Source organism: Lactuca sativa, chromosome 4, assembly GCF_002870075.4.
Source record: "Lactuca sativa cultivar Salinas chromosome 4, Lsat_Salinas_v11, whole genome shotgun sequence".
Classification (NCBI taxonomy): domain Eukaryota; kingdom Viridiplantae; phylum Streptophyta; class Magnoliopsida; order Asterales; family Asteraceae; genus Lactuca; species Lactuca sativa.
The window spans coordinates 197,849,888-197,866,198 of NC_056626.2; the positions used below are offsets into that span (position 1 = coordinate 197,849,888).

At 35.1% G+C, this 16,311-nt stretch overlaps 1 protein-coding gene across 1 annotated transcript; it reads right to left on the reverse strand.

Annotated features, from left to right (window-relative positions):
- Positions 1-978: 978 nt before the first annotated feature.
- On the reverse strand, positions 979-3,027 carry LOC111919326 (cytochrome P450 CYP82D47). The gene is made up of 2 exons (XM_023914918.2): positions 2,040-3,027; positions 979-1,925 (listed from the first exon to the last, which is right to left on the reverse strand). Exons 1-2 carry the CDS (start codon positions 2,994-2,996, stop codon positions 1,293-1,295), a joined length of 1,590 nt encoding a protein of 529 aa, XP_023770686.1. The 5' UTR covers positions 2,997-3,027; the 3' UTR covers positions 979-1,292.
- Positions 3,028-16,311: the final 13,284 nt, after the last annotated feature.

The window sequence follows — 16,311 nt, forward strand, 5'->3', positions numbered from 1 at the left end:
TAGAATTTTATTCTTTTTTCATCAATGAAACTTATCTTATTTTAATATTTAATATATTAATAATTAATAAAAAATTGTATATAATATATGCGGTGCGGTGCGGTTTTTAAAAACTAATAACCGCACCGCACCGCAAATTTGCGGTTTTTGAAAAACAGAAAACCTCACCATTGGTTTTTATTGCGATTGCGGTTAACCGGTCGCGGTTTATGTGATTTTTGCGAGTAATTTTAGTTGTAGTGCGGTTTTTGCTCAACCCTAGTTACTAGTTCTAGATGAAACTCACCCTAAATTTGAGAAAAAATACTAGTCGGATTCACGTGAGGAACAGAGTGTGGTAGGAAGTTTGGCTAAATATGAGAAAGAAAAAATGGTTCTTTCATATGCTAAGCAATATGCTGTTGGGAATAGAATTGTTGCATAAAGATGATATTAAGCAATATGTAAGTTGCTTAGCTAATGCAGATATTACCAAAAGAAAAGTAAATGAGGATCTATGCAAGAAAATCAACTTTGATGAAGTTGCGGTTTATAAGCATAAAGATATGGCTGCAAATGTTAATGTTGAGACTACACAAGTGGTACTAGAGTTGGTGCTACTTGATATCACTCCCTTAATAGTAGGTGATAAGACAAAAGAAGATATAATGGGTGTTTGTTGTCCCAAAAAACAATCCTATAGATGTAAAGAAGAACAATAATTTTGTACATGAGCTAAATCCCATTTTAAGGTACATTAAAGGTGCAACATATTATAATCTAGTTAGTGTGTAAGGATATGTCATTCGAAAGACGGAAAAGTTGAGTAATTCAATGGGAAAAGTCAAGTTTGAAGAGATGTAAATCATGCTAGGAAAGAAGACGATGCAACTTTGTAATTCACATTTAATTTAATCCTTGCTCTCTATATATAAACTTAATTTTGACAAAGAAAACATTATCATATGGAAAGTGATCCCTACACAACACATATGAACGAGATGAAAACATTATCATATGAAAACATTAATTATCATATGGAAAGTGATCCCTACACAACACATATAAACGAGATGAAAACATTATCATATGGAAAGTGATCCCAACACAACACATACATAAATGAGATGAGCAGAATGCAACCACATGACCAAGCTTTTATTAACTATATAAGTAACAACAGTACTATAAAACTGTATGAAGATCAATCACGTCCCACATTTGCTGTCCAAATTGGGTTATTTTGCTTGCCCCTACCATAATTGATGGCTTTATGGAGAATGACTGATGGAATGGGATTTGAGCTTGATATATTACGAACCAACATTATACATATTAGAGGATAAACGAGGGCACAAAAGGACGTCAAGTGGTGTTGCTTTGCCATTAGTCATACCCATGCTTTCCGTCATATCAACAGCTTCCTTTGATGGTTTTTTGAGCACAAACTGTTGTATCAAACTAGCTAGCGTTAAACCCAAAGCCTGCAGGGCAAATAAAGCACCAGGGCACATTCTTCTACCACTACCAAAAGGAAGCAATTCATAATGATTTCCCTTGACATCCACATCCTTGTGACTTGTCAAGAATCTCTCAGGCTTGAATTCGGTGGGATCTGACCATATATTTGGGTCACGTTGCATCTTCCAAAGATTTACCAAAAGACGACTTCCTTTTGGAATGTTGTAGCCACCCACAATGCTATCCTCCAGTAACTCGTGAGGAACAGAGAGAGGTCCAGCTGGGTATAAGCGTAATGTTTCTTTGATGATGGCATCGAGGTAGACTAACTTCTTTAGGTCTGACTCCTCCACCACTCTCTCTCTTCCAACATGCTCATCAATTTCATCTTGGGCAGTTTCTAATGCTTTTGGGTTGTTGAGTAACAATGCTAAAGCCCACGTTATTGTCACAGATGTCGTGTCAACACCTGCTACTAGGAGTTGCTGTGAATAGAAATTTACACCAAACGTGGGATTAGGTTATAGCTAGGTAAAAGTTAAGCTGAGAAAAATATTTAAATGAATCACGAAAAAATGAGATAAAAAGCTTGAGTTTACTAGACATGTCGCTTTGATAATTGTATCATGGTCAAAACCCGGGAATTCATCTTCGGAAGCACCTTGAAGAATGGAAATTAACACATGCATGAAGTCTTGATTCCCTTCATGTTGCTTTATAGACTTATTCTCTTGTTTGTGCTCCTTTAACCATCGATCAAAGATATTGTCCAAATCCTTGGCAGTATTCTTCATCACTTTTTTATATCCATCCACATCCAAATAGTTAAGATAAGGTATAAAATCAGCAACCACAAATGCCCCCATTAACTCAAAGAATTTCCTTACCACAACCTGAAATTGAACCCCTTCTTCATCATTTGGCGAAAACCTCTTTCCAGAAACAATCCTAACCATAATGTTTAGAATCAAGTTCCCAAACCATCGACTCATCTCCACCTTCACCATATCTGAATTTTCACTGCGTTTGTTCTTTACCCAACCATCGTATAACTCTTTAATGGATGCTCTAACTTCGGAAGCTCGAATATGTCCAACCATCTCAACTCTTCGTTGAGAAAGAACCTCGGACACGACCATCTTACGCATATTTCGCCAGTAGTCCCCATATGGAGCAAGGCCAAACACGGCATAATTATAGGCCATGATTTTTGTTGCCTCTGTTTTAGGTCGACTTGCAAAGGCCTTGTCGTTAGTAGTAAAGCAGTCCTTAGCAATCGCTGCATCACTTACCACAACAGCTTGATGAACACCAAGCTTGATGGAGAAGATAGGGCCATGTTTTTCTGCCATGTCACCTAAAACCTTGTGAGGTAGCTCAGGTCCACCTAAAAGGTGTAAGTGTCCGATTATCGGCCATGCTCCTTTTGCTTGTGGTGGTTTTTGCTTCTTCCCTGCCTTTAACCTCTTTTTGTGGAGGATATGGAGTAATAAACGGTGTAAAAGAATTGATAATATTGTTACAACAATCGTTGATACTAAGAGGTAGAACTCCATTGGTGAGTGAGCAAATTGGATATGTGATTGTATTTATTTGTGAACCTAAAATGCTAATATATATATATATATATATATATATATATATATATATATATATATATATATATATATATATATATATATATATATATATATATATATATATATATATATATATATTATTGTAACTGGTAGATAATATATTTTCTTTCCCATCATTATGGCGGTCCTTCAATGATGAAAACATGTTATTAAAAAAATGACATACTAAATTGGATTTATGTGCATTAAACACGGACAGATGTCAACAAAACAATAAGGTGGTTCCTATTTATTTATATTATATTATTATTTATATTTATATTTATATTATATTATATCTGTTCTAAAGATAAATGTGGACCACCCTCTCTTTTAGTTTTGGGTTATTTTAGAAGAGACCTTACATTTTAATTTTTCTTTATATATATATATATATATATATATATATTCCAAAAGAACTAAATTTTACCGGTTATTTGTTATTTTAAACCGTTACTAACAACTAAACAATTTTTTCTTAAAAATCATTAAATGTATGTTTTTCTATTTTACATCTGAACCGGTTTAGATCAAATTAAATTAATCAGTAAGTTGTATATATTGGATTTGGTGAATGAAATACATAAATCAAATGATTATATACAATTAATATCAAAAAATGAAGATATTTATATCAGGGATGAGCATTGGAACTGTGTTATTATTTTCGGAACCGGAACCCGAAGCGTCTTAGAAATGTTGGTTTTGAAACCGGAACCGTCTTAATTGGTTCCGGTTCCTAAAGTTATGAAACCGCCTTAAGCAATTTCAGTTCCGGTTCATATTTTTTTGTAACGGGTACTGCTGCGTATCTGTCGGACGTTAAACTAATATATCACTTTGTTTGATTTAAAGTTAAAAAAATACTTTGTTTCTTACTAGATTCCTCTACTTCCTATATTCAATTAAAAGATTAGAAACCTCTCTTGTGCGTGTATGTACCCGTCTTACCAATACTGATTAACTTAAGACTAAAAATCTTAGTTAGATAACATCTATTTTATTGTCTATCTTAATTCGCTTAAAGCCTTACTTTCAACTCGGCCTCTCGGTCACTATGTCTCAGTTTTACTTATATAGTCTCGGTTTTCATACTCTTTATCTTTGATATGTGCGGTCCTCAATAGTTGGACGGCTGCCCTCCATCCCCTTGCTTCACGTGTGTGCCTTTCTTATCATCTGTGAAATTATAACTTATTAGTGTTGTATATATTTTTTAAATTAGATTTCTTTAAAAATGAAAAAAAAAACATACTTGATATCTTGAAGTTATATGGGCAGGTCTATTGTTTGAAAGGAAGAGTTGATAAAATAAAATGTTAAATAGAAACGTAGTATATATATATATATATATATATATATATATATATATATATATATATATATATATATATATATATATATATATATATATATATATATATATATATATATATATATATATATATATATATATATATATATATATATATATATATATATATATATATATATATATATATGATGAGAACCAGTTATTGAAAATATGGCAAACTGAAATTGGATTTATGTGATGCTGGCATTAAACACGGACAAATGTCAACGAAACAATAAAATGGTTCCTACATATCTTTATATTTACTTCAAATAATATTTGACATATGTTTTACATGAATACGAAGATAAACATGAAGAAAAGATAATGATATTTAATTTCTGATATAATTATATCCGTTTTGAAGATAAATGTCAATGACCCTGTTATCATTTTATTTTATTTTTTTAGTTTTTGGTTTATTATTAGAAGATACCTTACATTTTAATTTTTTTTACACATGATTTTTTTTTTTTTTTTTTTTTTTTTTTTTTTTAAAAAGACTCAAATTTTACGGGTTGTTTGTTATTTGGGACCCAACAGGTTATTTACAAGTAAACTAAATTTTTTTTCATAAAAAAGTTTATACGTATGTTTTTCTATTATACACCTAAACGTCTTTTTATTATTATTTTATTTTTTCCGGTTTAAATCAAATTAAATTAACAAGTAATTTGTATATATTGAATTTGGTGAATGAAATACATAAATAAAAAGATTATATATAATTAATACCCAAAACATTTTATATTAGGGATGAGCATCGAAACTGTATACCCGTTTTCGGAAGTGTATCTGTTTTTGGAACCAGAACTGTTTCAGAACTCCCAGTTTTGAAACTGGAATCATCTTAACAGGTTTCAGTTCCGGTACTTAAAGTTATGGAACCGTCTTAAACAATTCTGGTTTCGGTTCACATTTTTGGAACCGTTACTCATTGGAACCGGATTATATATATATATATATATATATATATATATATATATATATATATATATATATATATATATATATATATATATATATATATATATATATATATATATATATATATATATATATATATTAGTATTTTGTATAAATGCGTGTGTAATTTAGACTGATTTAGAATGTGTTGGTCCGATTTTTTTTGTCTTTGACCCGAATTGATTTGATTTCGAGTGATCTAAATTACAGTTTTATTTACAAAAGTTAATAAAATTGATATTGTTAAGATTTATGGAGTCATGAACATATTGACAAGTTCCTAAGAGCTAAAAGGCCATAAATATAACTTGGCAATTAAGAATTAAATTGAATTGTTTGGTAAACGTCATTATCACCTACTCACATGTGAAAAACGATATTTGTTTCGGCCGTAGAAACACAACATAAAATACATAGGAATTATTTCAAGCTACTCATATTTTCGAGGAGACTATTTTCTTCATTTGGCAGACAATTAACAAATATCAAATGATGGGTATTCACTTTCAAATTAGAGTGAATTATTGTTACGACTCACAATATATATATATATATATATATATATATATATATATATATATATATATATATATATATATAGAGAGAGAGAGAGAGAGAGAGAGAGAGAGAGAGGTTCCGTTGAGATTAAAAATAAAATAGAAATCTCGAGATTCAACCTCAGCCACATATTTCACATCTGCCGCTCTAACCCTTCGGCGTACCGGCGCGGTAGGTCTGGTGTAATCATAAATGATTACACAGTGTCACCCGTTCCTTTCTCCTCCGCCACCATCCCCACCACCGTAACCGCCACCGCCACCACCAGTATCACCACCTCTGACACCAGTCGACCCCACCATTGTCACCTCCATTACTTATACCACCGCCACCTCTGTCACCACCACCTCTTCTGTGACTAACTGTAATAATCATTTATGATTACCCAATCTGTGAACAGACATATATGTATAATCATTTATGATTATGCATATACGTATAAACATGTATAATCCTGTATGATTATACATCTCTGCCATATAATCACTTATGATTAGGCATACGTCGTTGCTGCTGGTACGTTGGAGCATTAGAACGGCAAATGCGAAATATGTGGCTGAGGTTTAATCCTAAGATCTCTACTTTTTTTTAATCTCAAGTGAACCGTCCCCTATATATATATATATATATATATATATATATATATATATATATATATATATATGCGTGTGTGTGTGTGTTGTAAGTAGAAATAGCAGAGAGCACAACACAACGATCATATATACACATAAAAGAAATAGTGAGGTTGTATTTTATTTTCGGCAATTAAAATATAAGTGATACCTTATAGTGAGCGATCATACAGTTTTAGCCTTGTATGATTGTAATTTTCTTTGGTGTTAATAAAATCCCATCTCTCTCGTTCGCCCGTGGATGTAGGTCAGATTAGATCGAACCACGTTAAATATTGTGTTCAATTTCGTTAACAATTTTTCACTAGTTTTTATTCCGCAAGTTTACTAAAATCGTTAATCGTTTTGTTCGAAGTACTTAACTTGTTTTGTTTGATTCCCAACAAACTGGTATCAAAGCTTTGGCTGAAGATGGGGAAGTTAAGATCGAAAAATTTAATGGTCAAGATTTATGTTTCTGGAAAATGCAAATAGAAGATTATCTCTACCAGAAGAAGTTACACCAACCTTTGTTCAAAGACAAACCATAATCAATGGCGTAGGAGGAGTAGGACTTATTAGATCGGCAGACACTCGGAGTGATAACGTTGTCATTGGCAAAGAATGTAGCTTACAATATTGTCATTGTGAAGACAACCTACAATCTGATAAATGCATTGTCTAATATGTATGAAAAACCTTCAGCGACAAATAAGGTTTTCTTGATCCGGCAACTTGTAATTTTTAAGATGAAGGAGGGTAGCTCGGTGACAGACCATGTGAATGAATTCAACTCAATAATATCAAGATTGATATTTGTTGATTTTGGATTTGAAGATGAAGTCATGGCGTTGCTACTATTATCATCGTTACCCGATAGTTGGTCCGGCACAGTGACGGCCATTAGCAGTTCAGCCGGAGGTACCAAGCTATCATTTGAAGGTATTCGGGATTTAATCCTTGGTGATGATGTGCGTAGAAGGAGTGTCGGAGGAGCTTTCAGTAGTCTTCTAACTACTAAAGTCAGATGAAGAAAGACCAACAGAAGAGGTGGTGGTAGAGGAAGATCAAAGTCAAGAAAGAGAGGTCAGTCGAAGAACAGGAAATATATTACCTATTGGAACTGTAACCATAAAGGTCATTTCAGAAATCAGTGCCTAAAGCCTTCGGCAGACAAAGGCAAGAAGGAAGTAAATATGGCAGTAGATTTTGAAGATGGTGCGCTCATTTGTTGTGTCGAAAACTCAACTGAATCCTGGATCATGGATTCTGGTGCATCGTTTCATGCTAGTCATTCGAAAGAAGTAATGCATAATTTCAAGCAGTACAAAGGGAAAGTCGGATTAGTAGATAACAAGAGCCTGGATATTACTGGAGTTCGGGATGTGGTCCTCAAGATAACCTTGGGTACGAAGTGGACTTTGAAGAATGTCAAGTTCATTCCAGACTTGAAGAGGATGTTAATATCTGTGGGGCAGCTTGATGATGAAGGTCACCATGTTACATTTGGTGATCATCAGTTGAAAGTGACAAAGGGAAACTTAGTTGTTGCTAGAGGTCAGAAGCGGGGTACACTATATATGGTGGAAGTTTTTGATGCTGAAGTACATGCTGTTGAAGAAGTTGGGATACCCACTCTATGGCACCAAAGACTTGGACATATGAGTGAGAAAGGAATGAAGATGCTAGCATCCAAAGGAAGAATACCATATCTGAAGACTGTGACAGTTGACTTCTGTGAGCCATGTATTTTGGGCAAACAGAAGAAGGTTACTTTCACAAAGATAGGTCATCCGCCCAAGTCCATGAAGTTGGAGTTAGTTCGTTTAGATGTTTATGGCCCTACTTCAGTTTCTTCAGTGGGAGGGTCTCGATATTACGTTACTTTCATTGAAGACTGCATAAGGAAAGTTTGGGTTTATTTCTTGAAGTATAAGTCTGAAGTTTTCAGCACATTCAAGAAATGGAAAACTATTGTAGAGAATGAAACAACCTTGAAAATCAAGTGTTTTTGATCAAAAAATGGGGGTGAATACAGTAGCAAAGAATTTGTTGATTATTGTGCTGACCAAGGAATCAGAATACAGAAGACGGTTCCGGAGACACCTCAGCAAAATGTAGTAGCAGAGAGGATGAACCACACATTAAACGAGAGGGCTAAAAGCATGAGACTACATGCAGGTTTACCCAAGATGTTCTGGGCAGATTCGGTTAACACAACTACATATTTAATCAACAGAGGACCCTCAGTCCCCAAAGGGTTCAAGATTCCAGAAGAGGAATGGCAAGGTCGGGAGATTTCGCTCAAACACTTACGATATTTGGTTGTGTCTCGTATGTCAAAGTTAAAGACTCGGAGAGAGAAGAGCTAGAGGCAAAAGCAAAGAAGTGCACCTTTATAGGTTAAGAGTTGGATGACATGGGGTACCGCTTCTAGGATAATGAAAATAAGAAAGTCATCAGAAGTCGGGATGTGGTGTTCAGCGAGAATGCTCTATACAAGGATGAACTTGCAAAGAGATCCAATGGTCACAAGAAACCATAAAAGAAGGATCAAGTAGAGTTAGAAGAAATCTCAGATGATGACGTTGTAAAACCTATTAGTACTCCAGAGATAGGTGAAAGTTCATAAAGCATTGGGAGCTCCGATGTATCTGGAGATAGTGGGAGCACAATGGATAGTAGTTCATAGGATGAGGTTGTAGATGATGAGGAAACTAAAACTCCTATTATCCGTAGATCCACTAGAGTACGAAGACCTCCAGTCAGGTATTCTCCTTCAGCTAATTACTTGCTGTTGACTGAGAATGTTGAACCTGAGTCTTATCTAGAGGCCTCAAGGATGAAAGATTCCATACAGTGGAAGAAGGCTATGGAAGACGAGTTGAGCTCACTTGGTAAGAACCATACTTGGTCCTTGGTCAAGCTCCCAACAGGGAAGAAAGCATTGCATAACAAATGGGTGTTTCGGGTCAAAGATGAGATTGACGGCACCAAACAATACAAGGCAAGGTTGGTAGTAAAAGGGTTGCAACAAAAGAGAGGAGTTGATTACAATGAGATCTTCTCTCCAGTTGTAAAGATGACTACAATCAGAATTGTCTTGGGTATTTTAGTCTCTAAAGATCTCCATCTAGAGCAGCTAGATGTGAACACAGCTTTTCTTCATGGTGACCTGAAAGAAGACATCTACATGACACAACCAAAGGGTTTTCCCACAGTTGGTAAGGAAAATCTGGTGTGCAAACTGAAGAAAAGTTTGTATGGATTGAAGCAAGCTCCAAGACAGTGGTACTTGAAGTTTGATAGCTTCATGCAAAGGAGTGGGTACAATAGATGTGAAATGGATCACTGTTGTTACTTGAAGAAGTTCAACTCCTCATACATCTTCCTTTTATTGTATGCTGATGACATGTTGATTATTAGGTCCGACATGTAGGAGATCAACAAGCTTAAGAAGCAGTTGTTCGGAGAGTTCGAGATAAATGACCTAGGGGCTGCTAAGCAGATATTGGGCATGAGCATAGTCAGGAACAGAGGTATCCGTACACTAAAACTTTCACAAGCTAAGTACATCAAGAAAGTTTTAGAAACGTTCAACATGGCAGATGCTAAAGCTAGAAGTACAACTTTGGGAAGTCAGTTGAGACTCTCAAAGAAGCAATCCCCAAAGACGGAAGAAGACAAGGAATATATGAGTAAAGTTTCCTCTGCATTTGCAGATGGTAGCTAGATGTATGCTATGGTATGCACCAGACCAGACATTACTCATGAAGTGGGAGTTGTGAGCAGGTTCATGTCAAATCCAGGAAAAGAGAACTGGGAGGGAGTAAAAAAGGAACATCTGAGGTTGCCCTATGTTTTAGAAGAAAGGGTGTGATCTTAGAAGGGTTCGCCGATGCTGATTTGGGTGGATGTGTGGATTCAGGAAAGAGAACAACATGTTATGTGTTCACGATTGGAGGTACATCAATCAGTTGGATGTCCAGGTTACAAAAGAGTGTTGCTCTCTCAACCATAGAAGCAGAGTATATGGCTATTGTAGAAGCAACCAAAGAGCTTATATGGTTGAAGAACTTTCTATTAGAACTTGGAATGCATCAGGAGGATTGTGAATTGCATTGTGTCAACCAGAGTGCATGTTACTTGGCAAAGAATCCATTGTTTCATAGTAGAACGTGACACATTCAGATGAGGTACAATTTTAATTGAGAATTAATTAACGATGGAACTCTAAATCTGAAGAAAATCCTTGGAACGAAGAATCCAACATATATGTTCACCAAGGTGGTTACCACTAAAAAGTTGAAGCTTTGTACGGCTTCAACTGGCTATTCAGAAGTTTGAGAAAAAGGCATGGCAGAGAACGAGAGAGAGAGAGAGAGAGAGAGAGAGAGAGAGAGTGATTAAGGAACGTTGCAAAGTATTGGATGGCAGAGAAAGACTAAGTTGTTCAAGCCTCCAAGTAGGAGATTGTTAAGATTTATGGAGTCATGAACATATTGACAAGTTCCTAAGAGCTAAAGGGCCATAAATGTAACTTGGCAATTAACAATTGAATTGAATTGTTGGGTAAAGGTCACTATAACCGACTCTCATATGAAAAAGGATTCGAGGAGGCTATTTTCTTCCTTTGGCAGACAATTAACAAATGTTAAATGGTGGGTATTCACTTTCACATTAGAGTGAATTATTGTTACGGCTCACGACATATATATAAATATATGTGTGTTGTAAGTAGAAATAGCAGAGAGCACAACACAACGATCATACACATAAAAGAAATAGTGAGGTTGTATTTTATTTTCGGCAATTAAAATATGAGTGATACCTTATAGTGAGCGATCAGATTACAAGTGTAGTTTTAGCCTTGTATGATTGTAATTTTCTTTGGTGTTAATAAAATGTCATCTCTCACGTTCGCCCGTGGATGTAGGTCAGATTAGACCGAACCACGTTAAATATTGTGTTCAATTTCGTTAACAATTTTCAGTAGTTTTTATTCCGCAAGTTTACTGAAATCATTAATCGTTTTGTTCGAAGTACTTAACCTGTTTTGCTTGATTCCCAACAGATATGAACATGTTACCTGTTCTTGGAACCGGAACAGCCGGTTCCGGAACTTGTTCCAAAAATTTAAGAACTGCGTAGACTGGTTTCGGTTCCGGTTCCGGTTCTAACTTTCTAGGAACTGCCGGTTTTGGTTCCGATTCCGGTTCTTGCCAGATAAGACGGATACCTGCCTATGCTCATCCCTAATTTATACCTAGGGATGTCAACAAGACCAAACGGGAGCGGAAATAGCTGCCCCGGCCCCGGTCCCGCCCCTGGATCCCCCGTTTACATAGCCCCCGCTCCCGCTCCCGCTCCATCGGTTCCCCTGGTTTATAGGCTTAAAATTTGATTTTTTTGCTAAAAAACTACTTTGTTTTAGGCTAAAAAAAACTAGTTTTAATATGTTTAAAAGCTTAAAACCTAATCTTTTAGAAACTAAAAAATTAAAAATCCAACATTACAAAACGACAATTCCAACAATCTTACAAATATAAAATACGACAAATCCAACATTATAAATATAAAATACTTAAATGTCCAAAAATATATGATCAATTCGCTACATCTTCAACATTCATTAAATGGAAACGGGAAAGTGAAACCTACACTAAACCTAAAATTAAAAAATCTATTTTGTATATATATATATATATATATATATATATATATATATATATATATATATATATATATATATATTATTTTACATAAATGTACAACAGGGGCCCCCACGGGAGTACGGGACGGAAATACCGACTCCCGACCGCGTTCCCCAAAATAAACGTGGTTTAATTCTGCCCCCGACCCCGCTCCCGCTCCCAGTTTTTTTTATTAATTTAGTGCCGTACGGTATTGGGTCCCACTGGAACGGGGTCCCACGGGGGTTTTTGACATCCCTATTTATACCTCTCCTAGCATTTGAAAAAGCTTCTATTTTCTTTTTTGCAATTCTAAGAACTCAAGAGAATTTAAGGGTTTATATTTTGAAGAATTAGCATTAATATTATTCTAATTATTGTATGATCTTGCCATTGACCGGTTCTTTGAGGCTTTGTCTTTGTGAAATGATCGTTGTGCTTTGTTCCAAGATTGCAGAACTCAATGAGGAGACCTTGTGCAGCTACCAAATACCTTGAGCTTCTTATGTTGTACTGTTGAGCACCACTGAAGCCATGTTTATAGTATTTTCTTATTTACTTAAAACCTCATCTTGGTTATTTGTCATCATGTCATGTTGCTCATGCATATTCATAGGTTTCCCAAAATACCCCTGGCGACGATTATTATGATGATGATGATATTTTGGTGGTTCTCTTACAAGCTTGAACGGTTGAATTCCAATGATGTACTGTTGGAGTAATTCAAAATCCGGGATAGTTTTAGTCCCAGGGGTATTTTGGGAAACTTTGAGATATCTTTCTTAATTAAACGTTTTAGAATTCCTTCATGTCTAGTATAAGTAGGGCTACGTTTTTAATGTTTTAGCATGATGTTTGTATTCACATTTATCAATAAAATCTTAGTAATTAAGAAAATTTCCCACAAGAAGTTTTTCTCCGTTTTGTTTTTCCACTAATCCTCTGTATCACCTTTTTCCCTATGTTGCTTTGTTTCTGTTCCTGCTGTGGTGTGAGTTTGATTACATGTACGTGATTTTAATAACATATTCAAGCGCTCTTTTTTCTTTAATCATATATAACACATCACCAAATTACATAAATACATAAAGGGTCTCTACTCCTCCACAACACCTACTATTCCGCCCTCACCACCACCATTCTCCCTACCTCCGCCACTAATTTAGCTCTATCTGGTCATGTTCTTGTTGGGTCTTGGCTTTCAAGGTCCACTTTCGATCACATGTTTTGCTTTTAACATAACACAAAGTAATATAATTACACAAAGGGTCTGCACTTATGCACCACCACCTACAGGTTGAGCTCCCTATTTCGTTTTCTTGATATTTTAGGTTTGTTTTTAGTTAGGAAGAAGCAAGAAAAATAGAAGCTCTTTCAAATTCTAGAAGAGGTATTAATTTCTTCATTATAGTGTATTAATTATATGTAATCTTTTTATTTATGTATTTCATTGAACAAATACAATATCTACAAATTACTAGTTCATTTAATTTGATCTAAACTGGTAAAAAAAAAAAAAAAACAAAAAAAAAACGTTTTAGGTCTAAAATGGAAAAAAATAGAAAATATAAAGTTTTTTATAAAACGAAATTAGTTTACCTATTAGTGGCCTGCGGGGGTCTAAAATAACAATTAACCGATAAAATGTGTCTGTGTGTACATATTGTTAGAATTAAAGGGATTAAAATAACAATAAATACAAACTTGGATAGATTGAAGGATCATGTTTTCAAACACTTTTTGAAATCTGTAATTCATCCCCTTTTGCCTGGGGTACACGAATTCAGAAGTGGGGCAATCCAAGAATGAACCAATCTGAATTACAAGCCTAATTTAGATTGTGAAACACATAATACATCTTAATGTGTTCTTGAGTTATAAATCAAAAATATTAGTAATTTGAGTTTTTAGAGTATATTTGTAACCCGTTTTCTACAACATGAAGAGTGTTCTTATACAAGAGGGAAAATGTGATTAATGGTGGTTACATCTAGATTTGGCGCCAAAACAGGTAGGTATTGGACATAACCAACACATGCATCATCATCATCATCATGTCATCAAGTGAGTTTTGGCGAAAAATTCATGACAAAACTAACACCTGCATCATCTACCCCTTGGACCTTGTTAGGGGCGATATGTAACATCCCAAAACTCATAGATAAAAATTTCATTTTTAATTTAATCAAAACCATAAAATATTCATATCAACCATCCAAAAATATATCATAGTAAAATAGCTATCAAAGTACTATTCATAAAATCATAAAAGTGCAGAAAACCATAAATTGATGTGATGCGATCATGTCGGATCCTTCCCTTTTGAATTGGAAGTACTTAAAACCATAAACATAAAACTGTAAGCACAAAACTTAGTGAGTTTCTCCAAAATACCCCATATCATACATACATAACAGTCAAAACTTATATGGGTCTATTTCACTCCCTTCGGTCTCTTTCTACCGGTATTGAGTCTATATCACCCCCTTCGATCTCTTTCAACCGGTACTGGGTCTATTTCACCCTCTTCGGTCTATTTCAACTGGTATCATGTTCATTTCACCCCCACAAATAAGCATATAATCATATCAGCAAGAGCCACAAAGACAACAAGAACATACAAACATAACAGTAAGTGTCACAAAGACAACTATCATCCTACGCACATAAACTAGTGGGCTGACATTGGTGTCTTTGACTCACGAGTATAATGAAGGAGCTCACCTCAGTACTCAGGGTAATAACCCACGAATGACGCAGACTACCCTCTTAACATGTCAAGCGTAAAAGACCATTTTACCCATTCCTTTAAATGATCCCTCGACCCATGGAAAGTCCTAAGGCCCAAAAATAGCCTGAAACCTAAGGTCCAATAATGGCACAAAACCTAAGGCCCAAAATGGTTCTTAGTGAGTCTGCTAAGCGAACTACCTAAGTACGCCCAACGTATAGCTTGTGCTACCAAGTGAAAATGGGGCTTCAGCCGCATACGCTTAACGTACACTTGTGTACGCCTGATGTAGGCTCCATCTTGCCAAATATCATTAAGCACTTAATGCATTAAGTCCAAATGTCTATTTTGTAGATCTATCTCTTGTGAAATGTCTTAAACAATAAAGTGACCAACTTGATTCCCTTGCATGGCTTAAAGAGACTCAAACCCTAGATTTAGCATTCTACTTCCATTAAATGATCATTAACTCACACATGGTTGATCTACGACCATCAAGATGCAAACTTTTCTAACTAGGAATCACAGAAATATGAAAAGGAACAACCCAAAGTTTCTGGAGTAACATTTACTAACAAGAACTCATTAATGGGACCAAAGTATGCTCAAATCTCAACTAGTCCTAGATCTAAGCATAGAATAACCAAGGTCAAGACTTTATACCTCTAGGAGGTTGAGAAAGATGAATAAACCCTGGATCTACAAGCTCCACCTTGATAAATGCTCTTTCACCAAGCTTCTTCTTCATCAAGATGCACCAAACACACACCAAAACACAAACAATGATCAATTCTCTCTAAAAATGGGTTAGGGTTTCGAGATAATGCTTTTAGGGACAATAGAGGCTGGTAATGTGAGAACATTTGGGGCATAAGGTTGCTTAAATAGGGTCCAAACAAAAAAATTTAGGACTTGCATTTGGCTCAGGTACGCACATCGTACTAGGGCGAAAACCCCATGTCCAAGGCTCGCTATGGTACACCCAACATACCATGATTACGTCCAGTGTACTGACCTAACTCACAAAATCAATAATGCTTACATTTTAAGAAATTTTACCTGTGGATCGGGTGTTACAATTCTATTGGGTTAGATGTCTAAGCCCATAACTATTATTGGTATGTATTTGACCTGAGAGTAGCATGGTCCATTTGGGTTGCATATCATCAGGACAATTTGTTAGGATGGACTTTTGAGAGAAGGTTATTTATGGTTTATTAATATATTATAAGTAATAATATATTAATATGAAATCATATGTTTTAATTAGTACTGATGATGAATTACTTTACTGGTCGAAAGAGACTAATTAAATCTATGGGGACTAATTATGATAATT